At 55.3% G+C, this 18747-nt stretch overlaps 1 protein-coding gene across 2 annotated transcripts; it reads left to right on the top strand.

Annotated features, from left to right (window-relative positions):
* The first annotated feature begins 9568 nt into the window (after nt 1-9568).
* Nucleotides 9569-18219, top strand: LOC106892500 (ectonucleoside triphosphate diphosphohydrolase 8-like). Of its 2 annotated transcripts, none has more exons than XM_014949725.1 (10): nt 9569-9702; nt 10120-10256; nt 11169-11286; nt 11832-11982; nt 13051-13210; nt 14024-14257; nt 15289-15561; nt 16052-16162; nt 16755-16892; nt 17397-18219. In XM_014949725.1, the coding sequence occupies exons 2-10, from the start codon at nt 10131-10133 to the stop codon at nt 17400-17402; spliced, it is 1317 nt and encodes a 438-aa protein (XP_014805211.1). In that variant the 5' UTR covers nt 9569-9702; nt 10120-10130; the 3' UTR covers nt 17403-18219. The 2 variants fall into 2 exon arrangements, with proteins under 2 accessions (XP_014805211.1, XP_014805210.1); XM_014949724.1 differs by having other exon boundaries at nt 17082-18219.
* The last annotated feature ends 528 nt before the right edge of the window (nt 18220-18747 follow it).

The raw sequence follows: 18747 nt of genomic DNA, 5'->3' as shown, positions 1-18747 counted from the left end.
AGGGGCATTCCAAACCAAAATAAAAATAAGGTCAAACAAATGAGCGCATCCTTCAGCCTCGCTGCAGCGCTTCGCAGAGGGACAGGGCCGTTTCCTGCTGCCGAGCCCCCGCGGGGCTTGCCTGGACCATCAGCACCCGCTGAGCAAACAGCCCTGTCACCGGGGCGGGGTGGCACGTGGGACGATGCCACAGCCACCCGTGTGCCACCCAACTGGCCCACAAGCAGCTTTTCCAGCATTTTGCCGCTGCCTTGGGGAAGAACCAGCAGTGGTGTTTCCCAGCTCTGCTCCTCCCAGGTAAGGCAGGCTCCCGGGGGCCTTCGGGGACGTTGCCAAACTGTGGCACTTGGGGTGTGGGGCTGCCTGCGTGGCTGGGGGCGGTGGGGGTCACCTGGCAGCCAGGACTAACCATATCCCTTCCCGGGACTCGCTCCTCATGCCAAGGAGTCACCCGCTGTGCCCAGGGCCACCAAGTCCTCCAACACAACTTCCCGGCGCCCCAGCAGCGTGCGGTTCCCACACACCGGCCTGTGGCCGGGGCGATGCGGCCACGCAAAACTCCTTCTGGGAGCATCCCCCTGGGTGAAATCCCGCTGGGCTCTCTGCAGCTGACGGGGTGTGAGGGGACAGTCCCTGACACCCGTCCCTGCCCGGTGCAAGCCATGGAGTCCCTGGTGCTCCCTGGCATGGGGAGGGCGGCTCCTCAAGTCTTGGGCCAACAGACTCTTTCACACGCTGGAACACACTCTGGCGATGACAAAAATTTCGCCTCTGGGTTTATTTTTGTTGCGGGTGAGTTGGGTATCGCTGCCAGCTGGGCCTTTCCCAAACGCAACAGCAGCTCCTGGGCTAAGAGCGTGCAGTAGGGCAGTGCCCCGGCTCGCTCCCAGCCCAAGGTTTGGCCCTGGGGACACCCCAGGGGAGTGGCATGGCTTCCCTAGGATGGTGCCATGGGCCCTGGTGGGTGCCCAGCCCCGCGCCCCTCTGAAGCCCTGGGTCTGTGGGGAAGGAGCGTCTGCACAGCCCGGCCTCCTCCTGACCCTGCACATGGACCCAGAGGTGCCCAACCAGCATCACGCTGGTGAAGGGACAGTACCCGCTGTCACCCCACTCCGTGTGTCCCAGCTCCTGCCAAATACAGGCGATGGGAAAGGTATGCATGAGGCTCCTTGTACCCACAACTTTCTTTGTTTCTTGATAAATGAGGCTGGAAAAGCCACCTGCTGTTCATGCACGAATCGCATGATCGGTGTCCCAGGCTCATGCATCAATGCCCACTGTGTCACTCTGTTCCTTTGTGGGTTTTTGGAGAACAGCTTGAAACTAGAAGAGCTCTTGGCTCAGCTTCAGCTCAGGCCTCTCCCTCCTCTGGAGCTCAACCCAAAGTGCACTGGTTTGGTCAAGGGGCTGAGCGCACCCGTCACAATCCACTGAACTGGGCAAGGTGCCTCCAAACACCTCTCGAGGCAGATACAGCCACAGCCCCGTTTCAGCTGGGGGGGGTGGCTTCTGCTGTCATCACGACTGGAGGCTCTCACTCACTTCAGATGAGGGTTTGTGAGTGTAGGTCAAGTCCAGGTCCCTTCTGGCCATGTCTGTGTGTCAGGGACTTGAGCCACTCAACACCTCCCCAGCCACTGGCTTAACTTTAGTTGGGCTTTGAGGCTGAACACAACCACCTTAAACACCTGCACATCATCTGCTGTAAGCCTGTCCCTGTGAGGAGGCTGAGTGTGGAGATGGGCAGATTTGTCCTTGGTTGCCCCAAAACTGCACAGAGCCTGGGTTTGTACTTTGGGAACCCTTTGTCTCACAGAGGTGGTCACCCCATGGTATCCACCCAGGGGTGCTGAGGGCACAGGGCATGACATGTTACCGTCTCCCAGGACTCCCAGCTGGAGAGAGGAAGTTCTTAGTGCTGACCAAGGACTGAAAATTCTGGGTATTTCTCCTGGTTGGGCTCCAGCGATGGTGCCAAGGCCATGCAGTGTGGCTGTGGGTGTGCTGGGCACCTGGGTCTCCTGCCAGCCTGGGGCTTCCTCAGCTCCTACAGCCTCTTCCCCAGCCTATGCCTTCAGCTGCAGCCCTGTGTCTTTGCTGCTGAAGGCCACAGGGACTGTGGCCCAGACATGTGCAGAAGGAAACCTTGGATGATGGGGCATTTTTCAGAAGGAGTCCAAAGCAAGATGCCAAGATCAGAAAACATCATTCTGGTTTTCTATTTGTGTAAGATGTAGAGACGACGTGTGGGTGTCAGGATTGGGAATTCCATGACATCCTGAACAATGGCTGACTTCAGCAACCCCAGAACATCTCGCGTGAGCTGCATGGGCTTTTGCAGCCTTCCTTGAGGTGGAGCTGAGACACAGTGGCTGTTGGGGAGCTGCTGGCAGGGCTCCAGCCACGCCAGGGGCCAAGGCTGTCCAAGCCTTAGTTTTCTTTGTGTCTTTGATAACTTCCAGGTGCTGTAAGCATTCACAGCTAAAGCACTAACTCCACAGCCAGCTCTCACCTGGGCATGTCTTTTAGGAAATGGCCTGATTCATGCAAATGGAAGTTAGATTTTTATCACTAAAAATGATTGAAACATATTTCAAATCACTGGTGCCCAAGGCCCTCCTGTGTGCTGGCTCTAACACTTGGATCACTCCAAAGACTTACAAAGTACCTTGTGGTGCAAGACCCCTAAACACTGTAGCCGGGGTCTCCCCCCTTGCAGCTTCCCCTGGTGCCTCAGCCCTGGTGGGGGGTGCCCGGGACTACTGGGGGCTGCTGGGGGCAGAGCCAGCTTCAGCCCGGGCGGTGGGTGAGCCTGAACGCAGGGCTGAGCTGGAAGAGACTGTTGCAGGATGCTCTAGTGCGGCTCAGCAGCATCTGGCACCCCTCAACAGGGCTTTTCAAGCAGCATATTTGTCTCCAGAGTTCCTCCTCTGGCCCCAGACCACCACCCTGACCACCTCAACCACATCCATTGCTGTTGTGCTCCTCATGCCACCTGATGCTCTCTGTGTCTTGCTGCTTTTCTTGCCCTTTTTTTTTAGGGCTGTCAATCAGCAATGGGAACACTGATTCCACCCCACTTACTAAAGCTGGTGTATGCCTGCATCCTGGGAGAGCCTGGCTGGTGATTTGCGGGGAGTAAAAGCAACATTTGCAGTAGAGCATGTCCTCTGGTGACTTCCTCCACCAGCAGCCCACAGGCTTCATGCAGTGAGTGCTGACATCAAGTCATGATCTGGGATGTGGTAGCAGTGTGGTCTGGTTATCTCACCCAGAAACTAATTTCCTTGACCAAGATAAGAGGCTTGGCTGCCTGTGCCAGGCTGTTCCTGCTGGCAAGATGAAAGAAGCCCAGCAGCCCTGCCAGCAAGGGCCACCCAGCCCTGCCTGGAGGTAGAGGAGCTGCGGGTCACCCTTGCCTGGGGTTGCCTCTGCGTGTCCTCCTCTTGGAGCTGTGGACCTGCCTGCGGTCCAGCTTCCCAGATATTCCTGAATCCTCATCATTTAGCTTCGGGTTTGGTTTTTGCCCAACAAGGTCCCATGTCAGAGGCATGTCCTACTTGCGTGTAGGCAATGGCAAACTGCAGCCCTCTTACCTCAGCTTCTGACTGCTGGGAACAGCCAAAAAGGTGCCAGAGAGCACCTAGGAAATGAAGAGATAAGCAGTGTTTCATCTAGATTTGTCAAGAAACTGTGCTACCCCAATCCAACACCCTTCTCTTGTGGGTGACAGCCACTCTGGGGGCAAGAGAGGGCAAGCACAAGGTATCGTGCTTGGGAAGGGCCACGGAGTGGCCTGGTCAGCTGCTGAGTAGGTGGGTTATGGAGGTGGCTTTGGGATATCCCTGGCTAATGGGCAATGTGTGCAAAATAAAATGTCACCTTTGGAGCACAGGAGTCTCTGTCCTGACACGGGTGCCCTGAGCTGCTGCAGCCCCCATTTTCAGGGCTGGTGTTCCCAGGACTTCATCTGTAACTTTTACAGAATAATTTAGAGAGTTGGTAAGTCTCTGGTTGAAAGCACAGGTCCATTTTGAGTCACCGCTCTCTGAAAGATGTGAAGAGAAGTGTGGAGCAAGTGCTGAAAGCCCAGAGGGGAGCAGCCAGGATGGCGGGGGCATGAGGAGGAGGAAAGGCTGAAGGAAGGGAGGCTGCAGCAATGGTGACCTCCCTGGAGCAGCTTCTCAGAAGGTTTGCTGAGACTTTGAGGAGAGAGAGGTGTTGCAGAGTGCCACAGCTCAGTGGCATGAGATGACCTCGCAGGGGTGAGGGAATATGGGATGTCTGGCTGTTCACAGCTCACCCACTGCTGTGGCAGAGGAGCTGGCTCCATCAAGGTGCTCCCTGCCCTTGTCCAAACCAGTCTAGCAGCTCATGGGAGACCTCCCATAGCCAATGGGTTTCCTGGTCTCCTGGGAATACCCTCCAGCATTTGCTGAGGGGCACTTCCATGAGATCACTATTTCACATTCTGCCTTATTTCCTTATGGCCCTGTTGACTGCACTGGAGGCAATCAAGCATCTCCAGAGCTGCTCACCTCAGTCTCCCCCACTCCCCACCCCATGCTGTCCCCAAGCACTCATGACACCAGTGAAAGGGAGAATCCTGCCCTAAGGGTGCTTCATCCTCCTTTCCCTGTGCTCCCTGATCTCAGGAAGAAAAAACCTTCAGGATGCCCAGGACAGAGAACAGCCCATGCCTGGGGCTCTTGAGAGCCAGATCCGAGACACCCCAACCTCGACTGCCACTTCGGTGCTCTCACCCCCAGGGCAACACTGCTGCTGAGCGAGCGACAGCCTCAACCTCCTGGAGCATCCCTCAGCCATGTCCCTCCATCCTAGCACACACGGAGCCCATCACCGCAGCACCGGGCAGCATATTGACCTCCCAGCAGGGAGCTGGTGCCCACTCCCCCGGCTCCCTGCCCTGGGGGACTCAGCCAGCTCCACTGCCAATATCCAAATACTGATATTCTTATTGATGTCACTAATCTGGTGGAGCTCATGGTGCAGGTGTTGCGCTAAGCCCCATCTGAGCCCTGTGGGAGATAGAGCTGCCCAAGGGCCAACAGCCACTGGGTTGTAGCTGTGCCCAGGGAAGGGACTGCAGTGTCTGTGGCTGGCACAGGGGCTGGCTCCGGGCACGTGTCTCTGACCCGGAGCACCCACAGCCGAGGGGTGACACCAAAACAGTCACAGTCAGGGAAAATGGGGCATGTTTGATGGTACACACTGGGAAACAGCAGGGAAGCGGAAAGGTCAGGTGTGCTTTTTACCAGCTGGGGACAGCAGGCATGGGCATCCCAAAGGCGGATTTAAATGGCCCCAATTCCACCAGTCTTGCTGGAATTGGACTGGAAGGGAGGGCTAGAGCTGGTCCCTGCTGGGACAAGTACCAGCACAACCCGAAGTGCGTCTGGAAGGGGAATGGGAGGCAGGAGCATGCTGTGCAGCTCACCCAAGAGATATGGGACTTGCACAGGGCCACAGCCTGTACCTCCCACAGCCAGAGCTGGGGTGACCTCCTGGTGCAGAAATTAAACAGCATGGAAATGGGACACTCTCTTTCGAACCTGAGTCAGGGTGTTTTCCTTTCAGAAACCACAGGGAAGGTGTTAGCAACAGAGGTGATCTCACTTCACAAACATCAATCATCTCAGAGACTGGCAGTAATGGCTGGGCTCGGACCCCACAGAGTCTCCATACCAGCCTGGCAACTCCCCTCTGGGTCTCAAAGAGTCATTTCAATGGCCACAGACAAAGAAACACATGTCAAAAGCAAATCAAATAGGGGTGTGTGTGTACTCTAACCATACTTCTCCATAGCAGATTTGTCCACCTGCAATCAGAAGAATGAGACATTTAGGTCTCTTTTTCAGTTCTGAGCAAATAGCACATTTAGCTCTCACAGAGCACATCCCTGAAGACAAACAGGGCTGGGGCTCGGCCGCACCGAGGACCCGAGGGGAGCCACGTGAGAGTGGGTAGTCCTTTGGGCCACACCATGGCCCTTCCAGGTCCTGCAATGCTCCACACTTGGAACCACACTGGCCCGAGACACGGCCCACATTTTAACAGAGGGACACCCCTTTGGGTGGGGTTTTCTGAAGAATTTTGAGGGCCAGACTGTATGTGGCATGGATCCAGGGTGCTGTCACCCGCAGGGCTCTGCACATGGGGCAGGTGTGGGCATGAGGGGGATCAGACTTCTCACCGCTGGAGCACCAAGGTGGAAGGAGTAAGGGTTGGTGCTCAGCCAGCTCAGCAGGAGAAGGTAAAAGCTAAGGTAATTATCTAATTAACTGATCAAGAGGCCTCTGTGGGAGCCCACGAGGGGAGCAGGCGTGGGTGCAGTTGGGGCTGTGTACGGTGCTGTGTGCTGGGAGGGCAATGCAGGTTTGGGAAGATGTTCTCCAGTGAGCATTTTGCCTTGTCCTGTTGGGGCTCACGGGCTCTGCCTCCCCCCAGCCTGCCAGGCCTCCTCCCAGCACTATCCTTCTGTTGCCCTAAAGCTTTTGTAGGGAGGATGTTGTCAACAAAATTATTAAGCCATTACCTGTGACTTGCCTCAGGAATACCTAGCATAAATTGAAGAAGTAGCAACTTTTATTGGATTTTATAGTTGAATTATATATAGATACTATTACCTCTCCCAGCAAAGCCTTTGTCATGGCTCCCCACCCCTGAATCTGCCTTGGTCCGTGGGGTCTGTAGGACGGAAGACCAGTCCCAGGAAAGAGGGTGCTGGGAGAATGGGGGCTCCTGGTCTCCCTTGGCTGGGGCAGCTCAGAGCCCTGGAGCTCCCACTGGGTTTCAGGGAGGGGGAGCAGATGGAGGAGCTCCCTTCAAACTAGAGTTTCTTCAAGCCATCAGCCCAGACCCAGCAGTGCCACATGCCCTCTGCCTGGGCACAGCCCCATCCCACAGCTCTGCCCCGAGTCCTGCCAGGCCTTTGGCACCCAGACGAGCTGTTTGCTCAAGAAAAGAGCTGGTGAAACTGCTTTTGCTCATCCACATTTCCTCCAAAGTGGAAGGTAGATGCTCGGGACCCCAAGGTGGATGAAGGGCTCCAGTGGATGGGGGATGCCTCCTGGCCACACTCATGGCTATGAGATGTACAGCTGCTGTGCAGGCAATGGAGCCAGTTTCACCACAAACACTGCTCTCATGGCAAGGAAAGCACTGCTGGGTGCAGTTGCCTATGCTACAGTGGTGTCCACAGGGCAGCTTGGCCTCCAGCCCTCTGGGGCTGTGCCCATCTCAGGACCAGGGCTTAGTCTGGTCCTGCCATCCTTGCTAGGACAAGGTCCATGGGACACATGTGTCTGAGGACTCCTGCAGCTCCAGAGCACCAGGGCTGCTCCAAGGCCCCCTTGGAGTGAACAGAGCTCCTTGAGGGACAGGATCCCTGAGACAGGGCCACAGACCGTGGGTGGGACCATGGGGCAATGTGTCCCTGTGATGGTACACGTCCCCACCTGCCTGAGTGTGTTGTCCCCCTCACCATGTTCATGACAGGTCCATTGCTCTCAGAAGTTGCAGTGGTGGACATGGAAGCAGTGCAAAGCTTGCATTTGACATGTGATCCCAGCTGCACCCCAGTTCCCTACTGGGACAAGCTCCAGGCTGGATACAGACCTGGGGCACTTCCATCCATCCCTTCTTTTGGCAGCCCAGGAGATCCTGACATGCACCATGGCCACTGGCTGCTGTGTCCTGACAAGGTCTGTTCTTCACTACCCTTGTGCTCACATGGACCAGGGCAGTTTCCAGCAGGGCTTGCTCCAGGCTGGTGGCAGGAGTTTTGCCAAAGGGCTGAGCTTGGCAAAGACACCCAATTTCCTGGTAACAGAGAGAGAAACAGCTCAGACTGTCCTGCTGCCTGGGATGAGTGGATGGAGTCACTGCAAGCCAAGGGAAATCACAGCTCCCTCCCAGCTGGGAAATTATTATCCGTCCTTCTGCCTTAAGAAGCAATTAAGATATTATTACTTAACCTCTGGAAGTTTCTATGGAAGGATGAGGAAAAATAAACTGAAGACTTGCTCAGCCCAGGTTTGGAGGCAGGAGCTAGAGGGTTTTTTTGGTTGTGGGTGCACACAGCCACTGCACAGGGCTGCGTGTCCAGGAGGGACTGGGGTTGATCGGTGCCTCTCTGTCCTGTGTGTGGATGAGTCCCCCTTGCTCAGGACAGCCCTGGCACAGCCCCTGTGCCCTCAGCAGGGGGTTTCCAGACCTGGGAAGGCAGCAAACACTGATTCACCTCCTTCCAGCAAAGCCATGGGAATTCAAAGGTTGTACATTGTGTGGAGAAGGGAATGCAAGAGTGGTGGGACCCTCTGGGCATCCACCCCACCAGCACAAGAGACACTGCAAAGGACATTGCCATGTCCTCTGGGGAGAGGGACCAGCCTGGAGGTGTGAGGCCTGGCCAGCAGCAGGGTACAGCACAGGCACCCAGCTCGGTGCGAGCTGCAGGTAGATGTGACCTGAGACAGAGCCCCCAGGGGCTGCTGCACCCCGATTCCACAGGGTGGTACTTTCAGTGTACGTAGTGGGAGCTCTGAAACTACCATCCCTCCAAACCCGCTGTCCCTCCAGCAGCAGGGAAAGGTGCTCTGGGAAGGTTAATTTAAGGAGGGCTCCCCAGCAGGCATTTTCGTTCTGGCATCACTATGTTTGACTCAGCTGAGATAAGGCAGCTGGAACTGAGATCACCCATGGAGATTGCCCTCATGAAAGCCCTGGCAGCCTCTTATCAGGGAGCTGAATCAGCAAGAAGCAGCTCCACTGTATTGCCCAGAGAGAGCAGTTCCAGGGCAGGGGTGCTGGGCTCTGTGGCTGGGGTGGGATACCCTGTGGCACCGCTGAGCCTCCACAGCTGCCCGGAGTGAGGGGAGGCTGCTGGAGTCCGGAGTCCTCTTCACCGCCCTGGCTCTCCTTGGGGTTCCATGTCTGCAGGTTTCCCCAGCCCAGGAGCAGCTTGAAGCTGGGTCACACACAGGGAAGAGGTGACCAAAGTCTCTGCTGGGTCATGAAGATGTCTTGGCCCTTCCAGCTTCTCCTGTCTCCCCTGCAAAGCTCAGCAAGTGTTGCTGCAATCCACCCCCCACCCCAGCAGGGCCATCCTTCTCCTCCTCTGATGTGATTGTCCTTCTCACTGTAATCAAACTTATTATCAAGGCACCTACCACTTTGTGTGTGATTTTGGGCACTGGAAATACCACTCTCACCTCTTACGGACCTTGTAGATACTTGTAACGGAAATATTAAGACCAGTGAGAATCAAGAGAGACCAGAAATGTGTGTGTGTGTAAAAGCACCATGAAGCAGGAAGACAAGGGTTAAAGGGAGAGGTGTGTGCTAATTGCTGCAGGGCTCCTATGTCCGACTTCATTCAAATGAGGAGGAGGAACTAATTGCCTGAAGATAAAGTGTCAGGAAGATGCGGAATTGAGTCATAAATACACCTGTAAGAAAAAGAAGAGAGCTGAGATTTGAGAGTTTCGCCTAAGGCTGATGAGGTCGGAGATAAAATAATGAGAAAAAGATTTTCAAGCAGTATCCACTTCTAAAGTATATAAAGAGCAAGTCCAAGCTGGATTTCCTGAGGGCAGTGGAGGAGCCCAGACCCACAGCAAGGACTCACAAGAAAGCTCCAAGCGATCCCAATTGATTGCACAGGTCTGGGAGTGCCAGCAGGTGAGCTGACCTTACTTACATCTTGCCAGATGAAATCACTGTCCCCTTCTACAATATCCCCCGTTGAGGTTTTTGGCCCTCCTCTCTCTGGTGCAGTGTTCCTTTTGCTCTTCCTGGACCTGATCCTTCCCCGTAGCGGTGAGCTGGACGTGGAGGACTGTTGCAATTCCATCATGGCTGTGCCAGGCTGCTGGGCAACCATCCCCTCTTGCCTCCAGCACCCCCCTTGTTTTATCCTAGTATTGCTTTTCTCAGGGGGAAGATCTGATTACCCACCAGGATTTCTGAGTTACACAGCGTGAGATAGTGTCAGCCTGGGGACACCTTTTGGAGCTGATCTTCTTACAGCTCTTACTGATTAACAGTGTTCCCAGCTGGCCATGTCCAACCACCTTTCTCCTGGGTTTGAGTTTGCAGGAGCCTTCACCATGATGTTTGCTAACAAGAAGCACTTCATCACTGCCATAGTTGGGGCGCTGATCGCATTCTCCATCATTGCCCTGGTTCTCTGCCTGGTGAGGATTGAAGATGTCACCCTGCCAGCCACGGTCAAGGTGAGCCCAAAAGAAGGTCTCTGAGTACCACTGCAGAGATGGTGCTCAGAGACAATGGCTCATCTTCAGGGTTCGGAGGTGAAGGGCGGTTCAGTAGGACCTGCCCTGTAGTAGCTGGGTGGGTGTTTTCTTCCCATCTCAAGAGGAGATGCAGCCTGGCCACCATGAAGTCAGGAAGGGAAGCCTCCTCTGAAACTAGGCACTAGCATTTGACATGTTTTGAGATTACCTGGGGCAGATGGGTAGGGCAAAGCCCTGCCTCACTCCCTTTGCCCTCCCAGGGCACCCCACCCCAGGGTGATACACCTTCACATGGCCTTTGTTCCTGCCAGCCCCCATCAGCCTATCCTAACCCACTCACAAGCATCATGGCTCCTCCCTGTCACTCCCCTGCACCTTGGCATCCCACCCCGGCTGCTGGAAGAGGGTTGGCACAGTTTTAGGGTGAGGTGGAGGGATTTACGGTGGAGAGACACGTGGCTGGGTGCTCCTGGACTGGGGCTGGCATGGCCCTGCCAGTCTCTGCCCAGGTTGGTGCGGCCATGGGGACAGCAGAGAGCACTGGAGACAGGAGAGTTGCTGGACCCAGGGTGGGGCCAGTGTAGACACAAAAGGTATGTAACCAAGAAAGAAAATAAAAAAGTATAAGGAAACAACTAAGAAAATGTTTGTGTGAGCTGCCATTGCTGCAGTCACCTCTGGAGAAGGAAAGAAGAAGTCCCTCAGTTGCTGTAAGAAATACCCCTGCTGAGACAACACACTGTCACTGCTCTGCTGGTGCAGAGAGCTGTGTCTTAGAGAGATGTTTTTTTGGGGCATTTTCTGGCACCACGACCCTGGCAGGATCATGGTGGGGCCAGGGGCAGGCTGCTGCTCCTCCCACCAATGTGATGTCTTGGTTTTCCCTTCCAGTATGGGATGGTGTTTGATGCAGGCTCGTCCCACACCTCTCTGTTTGTCTATGAGTGGGACTCAGACAAGGAGAACGACACTGGCATGGTCAGCCAGACCTTGTCCTGCGATGTCCAGGGTCAGTATCCCGCTGCTGTGGGCTTTGTGTTTGCCTGTGTTGCCCTGTGTTTTCGTGTGGTGGGTGGGATGCCCTGGCCCTTCCTCTTATTGGCTTGTCCATGCTGGGGAGCTCTGTCCATTGGGCTATCACTGGTGGGGAAACTTGGTTGCAGGCAGGGTGGTCCCTGACTCCCCACTGGCTTCATTCATGGTTGGAGGGCACCCAGCACCATGGAGTGCCCACAGGTTTGGTGGGACTGAAGCACCTTGGTGTTGCTCCAGATTTTCATTCCTCCACCTTGGACCGGCCCCAGCTGTCCACTCTACTGTCCTGACTGGGAAAGGTCTCACCCATAGAGCTGGGAACACTACTGAAAGCATGGGAGACATGGGAAGCCATAGGAGAGGAACGTAAGCATGGGTCAATCAGGTCTTGGGGGACCAGGGGACCCTGGAAAAGCACCCTTTGTTGCTGAGAGGTGTGTGGCCCTGTGTGGCATCTTGCTCCCACATCCCTGTCTGCAGACCTTCCTGTCAGCCTGTCCCAGCCCAACTCTCTTCCAGGGCAAGGCATATCGAGCTACACCAATGACCCCCCGAAAGCTGGTGATTCTCTAAGGGAGTGCCTGGATAAAGCCCTGAAGGTTGTTCCTGCTGCAAAACAGAGGGATGTCCCAGTTTATCTAGGAGCAACGGCAGGCATGAGGCTTCTGAGGTGAGGTACCACTGCGGGGTGCGGGGGTGACAGAGCAGCAACCAAGCTGCAAGCAGCCACTGCCAGGACACAGTGTCCTTGCATGGGGCCAGGCTGCCAGGAGCTCCCAGCTCTCTCATGCTGCCCTGAGCAAGCGACTGGGGAGTGGGGGGAAGGCAGCCTGGTGGGCACATACAGGTGGCTGAGCTGTCCTGAGTGATTGGCCCCCGGGCAGAGAGGCTTCTCGGACGTGTCTGTTGGCATCCCGGGGCCCCACGTCCCAGGATGGTGCTCCATGCCCAGTTCTAAGCAAGACATGCTTCTCAGAGCTCTTTGTTTGCTCTTCATTATTCCTTAAACACAAGGGAGTTGAGATGCCACCAGGGGATGTGTCATCTGCCCAAATGGATGGGTGCCGATGGGGGAGCGGAGCAGAGGTGGGAGGCAACAGGGTGCTGCAGGACCTGCCCTTACCTTTCCTCAGCCCATATTAGCTCTCTTGAAGTGTCAACCCTCATTTCATGGTTCTTGGTTTTATAGTTGCGGATATCTAACATCATTTCTGTGCCCTGGCAATTTGACCCTTTCCCTGGTCACAGCCTGAAGGTTACTCGCTTCAGAGAACAAGCCCATGCCAGCAAGCCCTGAGAAATCTTCTGCTACTCTGAGGTCTGGAACCAGGCTGGCAGCTTCCCACAAGACCCACCTGAGCTCTGCAGCCAGCCCTGGCTTTGGTGCAGTCAGGGGGTGGCATTCAAACCTGGAGTTTGCAGCACAATCACCTCTGGCCTCCAGCACCATGAAAATACTTTGGTAGGGAAAAGGGGGCCTGGCAAACCTTTATGTGACTAGGATTGACCTGTGCTGGAGGGGAGAGATTGCTATTGCTCCTAGATTTGTGATGCCAAACTGGGATTCAGGACCAGCTTTGACAAAGTTATGTAGCAGGAGACATCATTTCTCACAAACTGCTTGTTGCAAAAACAGGAGTATGTGGAACTGGGGAAAAAAAAAAAAACTGTTTCCTTTGGTTTCCTCTGTAGTATTGATGTAGCTCGGTCTGTGTCCTGACCTTTGAGTCCTTCTTAGGGAACAGAACAGCTCAGCAGCAGACCGAGTCCTGGCCGAAGTTGCTAAAACCCTGCAAGAGTACCCCGTGGCTTTCAAAGGGGCTCGGATCCTTACAGGAGAGGAGGAGGGGGCTTATGGCTGGATCACCATCAACTACCTGCTGGATTCCTTCACTAAGGTGGGAGAACAGTGAAACACCCATTGCTTCGCTAATAGAGTTTTTCTGATTTTTCTGAAGTCAGCTAAGCACAGAAGGAAAGATCTGGGCTTTTGAGAGTGATCGTGGGGAACCAGCCGGTTATCCTCTGGCTTGCCCACAGTGAAAGCAGGGGAAGAAATCAGGAATGTGGGCGTCCTTGTTAAAAGCTAAGGGCACATCTCCACACCGTGTGGACACAGGGTCTCTTGGGGCCAACCAGGTTGGCCCTGTAGCCCCACAGGGATGGTGTGCTCCTGCCGGGCTTTGTCTCGCTGCCCTGGGAAGGTCCGTCTCATCTCCATGTGGCACTGTGATGCCCCACATTTGGTTCTCCATGCCAGTCTGAAGGAAGCTTGAACCAAACCTCTTTCCTGCCACCCTCTGTCCCAGCAGTGCCACAGCTCAGAGCGGTGCTGGCACTGTTGGGCTCCTGTGGAGGCTGCCGGAGGGCTTCTGTCCTTCCCCTTGCTCTTTGGGAGGGGCAGCCCCTCCAAGCCAGGTCCCCACCAGCACTTTCTTCAGGGGAGCGGTGACTCAGAGCCACATGAGCCCCAGCATGGTGGCACATCTTGACCATCAGACAGCTCAATCTCTGTTTTTTCTGGCTCTGATAAATGGCCAGGCTGGTTGGGCGGGGAGGGCAGTGGGGCTTCATGAACAGAAATAGTTGAATTGAATACCTGGGGAATTTAATAACAAAACCCTATTGACTTCAATGGGATGAGAATTTTGCTCAGGGCAAGTAAGCCCAGTTGTGTATACCCCTCTCCCTCTCCTGTCTCCCCTTGGCAGTACTCCCCCAAATCACACACCTGGGTTCGTCCAGAGGCGGCCGACATTTTTGGGGCACTGGATCTTGGAGGAGCATCCACTCAAATCAGCTTTATGCCTGGAAGTTCAGTGATAAATTGGAAGGAAGCTTTCAAGCTCACACTGTATGGCTATAACTACAACATCTATACACACAGCTACCTCTGCTACGGGCAGAACGAGATGCTGAAGAGACTGGCCAAAGAATTAATTACGGTGAGAGGGGAACTGGGGGGTAATTGGACTCTGCTCTCGTGATACCAGCCACAGACTTGTTAATGCATAAAATAAGAACAGGCACTGCTCTTCCAGAGAGGCATCAGCAGGGACTGAGAGCAGGTACAGAGTCTGTGGAGCATGGGTAGGCAGAGGTGGAGAGGAGCATGGGAAGCATCAGAAGGGGCAGGCTGTGCACAGGTGCTTCACACAGGGTGTAGAAAAGGCAGGACAAAGCTGTTCTCAGAGGTTCAAAGTGACAGCACAAGAGGCAACAGGCTCAAGCTGGAACATGTGAGTTTCCAACCAGATGCAGGGGAAAAATTTTTCCCAATAAGGATGGTCAAATATCAGAATAGAACCCAGAAATGCTGTGGAGTCGCCATCCTTGGAGATATTCAGAACTTGACATGACAAGGCTCTGACCAACCCGATCTAGTTGGTCATGCTTTAAGGAGACGTTTGGCACAGGGACCCTATAGCTCCCCCCAAAACCTCAACTACTCTGTGACTGCATGGATCTGAGAAAAGTGAACCAGAGATCTACCTCAGGCCATTTTTTGGAAGGTCAGAGGGGAAGAGGGTCTCCATGGAGCTGTCCCTTGCCAGGAGAAGCAGCCTTGGAGAGCCAGAAGGGTTTGCTCACGCTGCACAGCCACGAAGGACCCAGGTGGTGTCCCTGGCTGGGGCTGGGGCTAGAAACAGTTAGAGCTGGGGTGGAGAGGGCTTTGCATGCCCCAAATCATGATCCTGCTGGCCAGGTGAGAGACATGGTGGGTCCCTGAAATAGGTCTGCCTACATGGGAGAGGGAATGAGATAAAGCAGAACGAGAATTGATGTTGAGCCTAGGCTGGGACTGCAGATGGTCAACAAGACTAGGATTAAACAGCAGAAGGGTCTTTCCCTGCTGAGGAGGTGGGAGATGCCTGCACCCATGGCTTTGGGGACAGCATTGGGTGAACCCTGCTGCCCAGAAATCCCACCAAGAGGGCTTGGAGGAGGCTGCAGCCTGCAATTTTGCTGTTCCCAGGAGTCGTCCTCCAGCACGCGAGTTGATCACCCCTGCTACCCAAAAGACTACACTGAAACCGTCTCGCTGTCTTCCTTCCGCACCAGCCCCTGCACTAACCCCAGCGACATGCGGCTGACTCTGGGTGACAGGAATGTGACCTTGGAGGGCCGGGGCAATGCCAGCAAGTGCCTGGATGCCATCAAGAAGCTATTCAACTTCTCGGCGTGTGGCCAGCGCCAGGACTGCACCTTCGATGGCGTCTACCAGCCCCCCATCAGCGGGCGGTTCATTGTAAGACAAATCCCATCCTCCCGCCTCCCGGGCAGAGGGGCAGAGTGTGTCCCCCAGTGCTGTGGTGTCCCCCATGCCTCATGGCACTGTCACCTCCCCATAGCAGAATGGGGGCAAGAAGCTCTCAAATTACCACTGCCCCAGGGCACACGAGGGATTGCTGCTGACTGGTTTTTCTGCCAGCTCTCCAAATGGGATCACGTTAATAAAACGGGTGCTTAGTCAAAAACCAAGTTTTCAGTAAAAAAATACCAGCTTAGCCAGTGGCCTTCAGGCAAGGCTCTGCTTGTGCTTGAAGAGCTGCTGCAGCCAGCAGGAACCTGCAGCCCAGCCCGTCATCTCTGCTGGGGCAATGCCCTGGGACTATATGAGGGTGGGACAAATCCAGCGAAGGACAAACCCTACCTCCTGCTCCAAGGGAGGTGGGGGCAGACACCTGGGGGGGTGTCCCCTCTGTAACTCAACAGCATTTCTGCCTCTTGTCTTTCAGGCCTTCTCTGCCTTTTACTATAACTTCAAGTTTCTCAACCTCACCAAGGGGCAGTCGCTGGCCACTGTCAGGGAGACCATTGAGCATTTCTGCACGAGAAGCTGGGAAGACGTATGTTCTCCACGACGGGAGGCTGTGGGGAAACTTCACAAGCAAAAGGGTCCTGGGGCAGGGGGATAGGAGTGGGAGCCAGGAACGTTCTGCACCCACCCTTGGGGGCCCTCCTTGCTCATGCAACATTGGGAAAAGGGCAGCCAGGGCAGGTGAAGGCAGCAAAATCTCCCCTCCTGCAGAGGAGCTGGGGATGGAGGTAGGTCTGTAGCACTGGAGGGTGAGAGGAGAGCCAGCTGCTGGCACCATTCTGGAGACGAGTCAAACGGGGATGGATAAGGCCAAGAGATGTGCCAGGTCCACCATGGGGCAGAGAGAAGGAGCTCCTTGCATGAAGAGGCTGAGATGGGAGAATCTGGGGCAGGAGGAGCTCCAATATGTTTCTCTGTTTCCATGTGGAGTGTAAATCCTCCTCAAAGGAGTTGCATTGTGTGGACACATTCAAAATACCTGCCGGATCCAGAAGTCTTTTTCTGGCTGCTGGTGACTGCAGAGCCATTACCCCTTGTGCAGCAGTCGTCAGAGCATTGTCCTTGCATGGAAATTGCCTGCAAATAACTTCCCTTCCTCCCCAAACATGTCCCCACCCCAGCTGTCTTCTAGCTACCCTGAAGAGAACCCTGACCGACTGCCTAAATACTGTGCCAACGCCAACTACATCCTCACACTCCTCCTTGATGCCTACAAGTTCAACGAGACCAGCTGGAACAACATCATCTTCCAGATGAAGGTAGGCAGCAAACCCAGCCTGTGGGTAGGAGTGGAGGCGGCAGCGGGGAAAAGAGCCAGCTCCCTGCGTTGGGGTGCTGTGCGAGCCACGCTCCAGAAAGCCCTGCCTGCCCCACGTCCTGGTGTGGCACGCATCTTCAGTGTGGCATTCCTGCAGGGCTAATGCGTTGTCCCCTCTCTCCTCGGGCAGGCGGGGAGCGCCAGTGTCGGCTGGACGCTGGGGTACATGCTGAACCTCACCAACATGATCCCGGCGGAGGCTCCAGCGCGGGTGAAGGGGCACATTCCTTCCTTGTGGGCTGCGGCCATTGCCTTCATCGTCCTCACCCTTGCCCTGGGGCTTGCTGCCCTGCTCCTGTTCTTGTGGGTGTAGGCGCCTGGCTGCGTTTGGGAGCGTGGCAGGAGCATGTCAGGGCTGTCCGCTCTGCAGTGCCCTGCACTTCTGCCAGCGGGACTGGCAGCCCGAGACTCACTCAGTGATGCTGAGCACCTTAAACCCCTACAGCACTGAAGAACGAAGGTCTGGCCTCCCACGGGACTGCCCCCACCATGCGGAGAGGCACCAGAGGTTTCCAGAGGAGGTCTGCTCATGTGGAGACCTGCTGGGATCAGCTACGCACCACAGGAACCCCAGCCGTGCCCATCTGCCTGCGTACACCTCTATGGCTGTTACAGGCCTGGTCTCCATCCCACCAGATGGCACGTGGAGCCGTGGAGAGCCAACCTAGCCATGGAAGAACTCCCTGAGTCCCAGACTGTTACTGCACGGCTGCAGGAACTTGGTGACACTGTGCTTCGTAGAATGCTGGGTCTGACCATGGTTGCCAACAGCCAGGCAGGTCCCTGCCAGGTCTGCCAGCGTGAGGGCTCTGCAGCACCCAAGCTGGCTCTCCTGAGGGTGTATCCTTCAGGCTTATCTGATGGTCTTGGAGACAGAAGGCAAATTGAGCACCCAAACTCAGAAGTGTGGTCCATGCCTCCCCAGAGGGTCCATCTCATCTCATCTCATCTCATCTCATCTCATCTCATCTCATCTCATCTCAATCTCATCTCATCATCTCATCTTCCTTTTCTTCTGGAATAAAGGCACTGTAGTTCTGAGTGTCTTCCTGGAGACCAGACTGTCCCACCAGCAGAAGGCCTGGACGCTGTGGGTGTCAGGCTGACTCCAGCAGGCTGCACGTCACTGACCCTGCACACGTGGCTGGGCTGGGTCCTGCCCACAACTGAGCCCTTGCCTTTGCCTTTCGTTCTGCACGTTCATTATCTGCCCCGCAGATGACTCATCGTGTTATTTGCCTCCAGCAGCAAGGAGCTGACATTTGGTGTCCCCACAGAAAGGCAGGTGTCTCACAGCTCTCATCATCCAAATAAACTTGGTGAAGGGCAGCAAATGCCGAAACGCCTGTTACTTTGCTCCTCAACATTTATGATTTTATTGTTTCCTTCTCCCAGGTAAGGGCTGGTGGTGATGACAGGGGCTCAGGGGAGAGTCAGCATCACTCAGTGCTACAGGAAATGCTCCTGGAGACCTTGCCAGACCTTGGAGGGGAGCCAGCAGGGCACGAGGACAGGCTTTTTCCTTCTGAGAGATGAGGTGTCTCACCTCACCCATCCACTGGCTGCCAGTGGGACTCCCCAGAAATGTAAGGGGGGCCCTGGGAGCTGCCCCTGACATGTCCCAGCAGCATTCTCAAATCACCCTGTGTGGGGAAGGGAAGGTGAGTCTGGCACAGATATGGGGTGCAGCCTGACCAGCGAGGAACCTCACGCAGGAGAGCAGGGGACTGCTGCCAACCCCTTCCTTGCAGGACTTCCCAGTACGGGGTAGAGCCCAAGTCCCATCTACTGGGCCA

This window comes from Calidris pugnax, unplaced genomic scaffold (assembly GCF_001431845.1).
Source record: "Calidris pugnax isolate Ruff unplaced genomic scaffold, ASM143184v1 scaffold192, whole genome shotgun sequence".
Lineage (NCBI taxonomy): Eukaryota > Metazoa > Chordata > Aves > Charadriiformes > Scolopacidae > Calidris > Calidris pugnax.
Note: the sequence above shows the minus strand (reverse complement) of the source record. Positions and strands in the feature narration are given on the sequence as shown.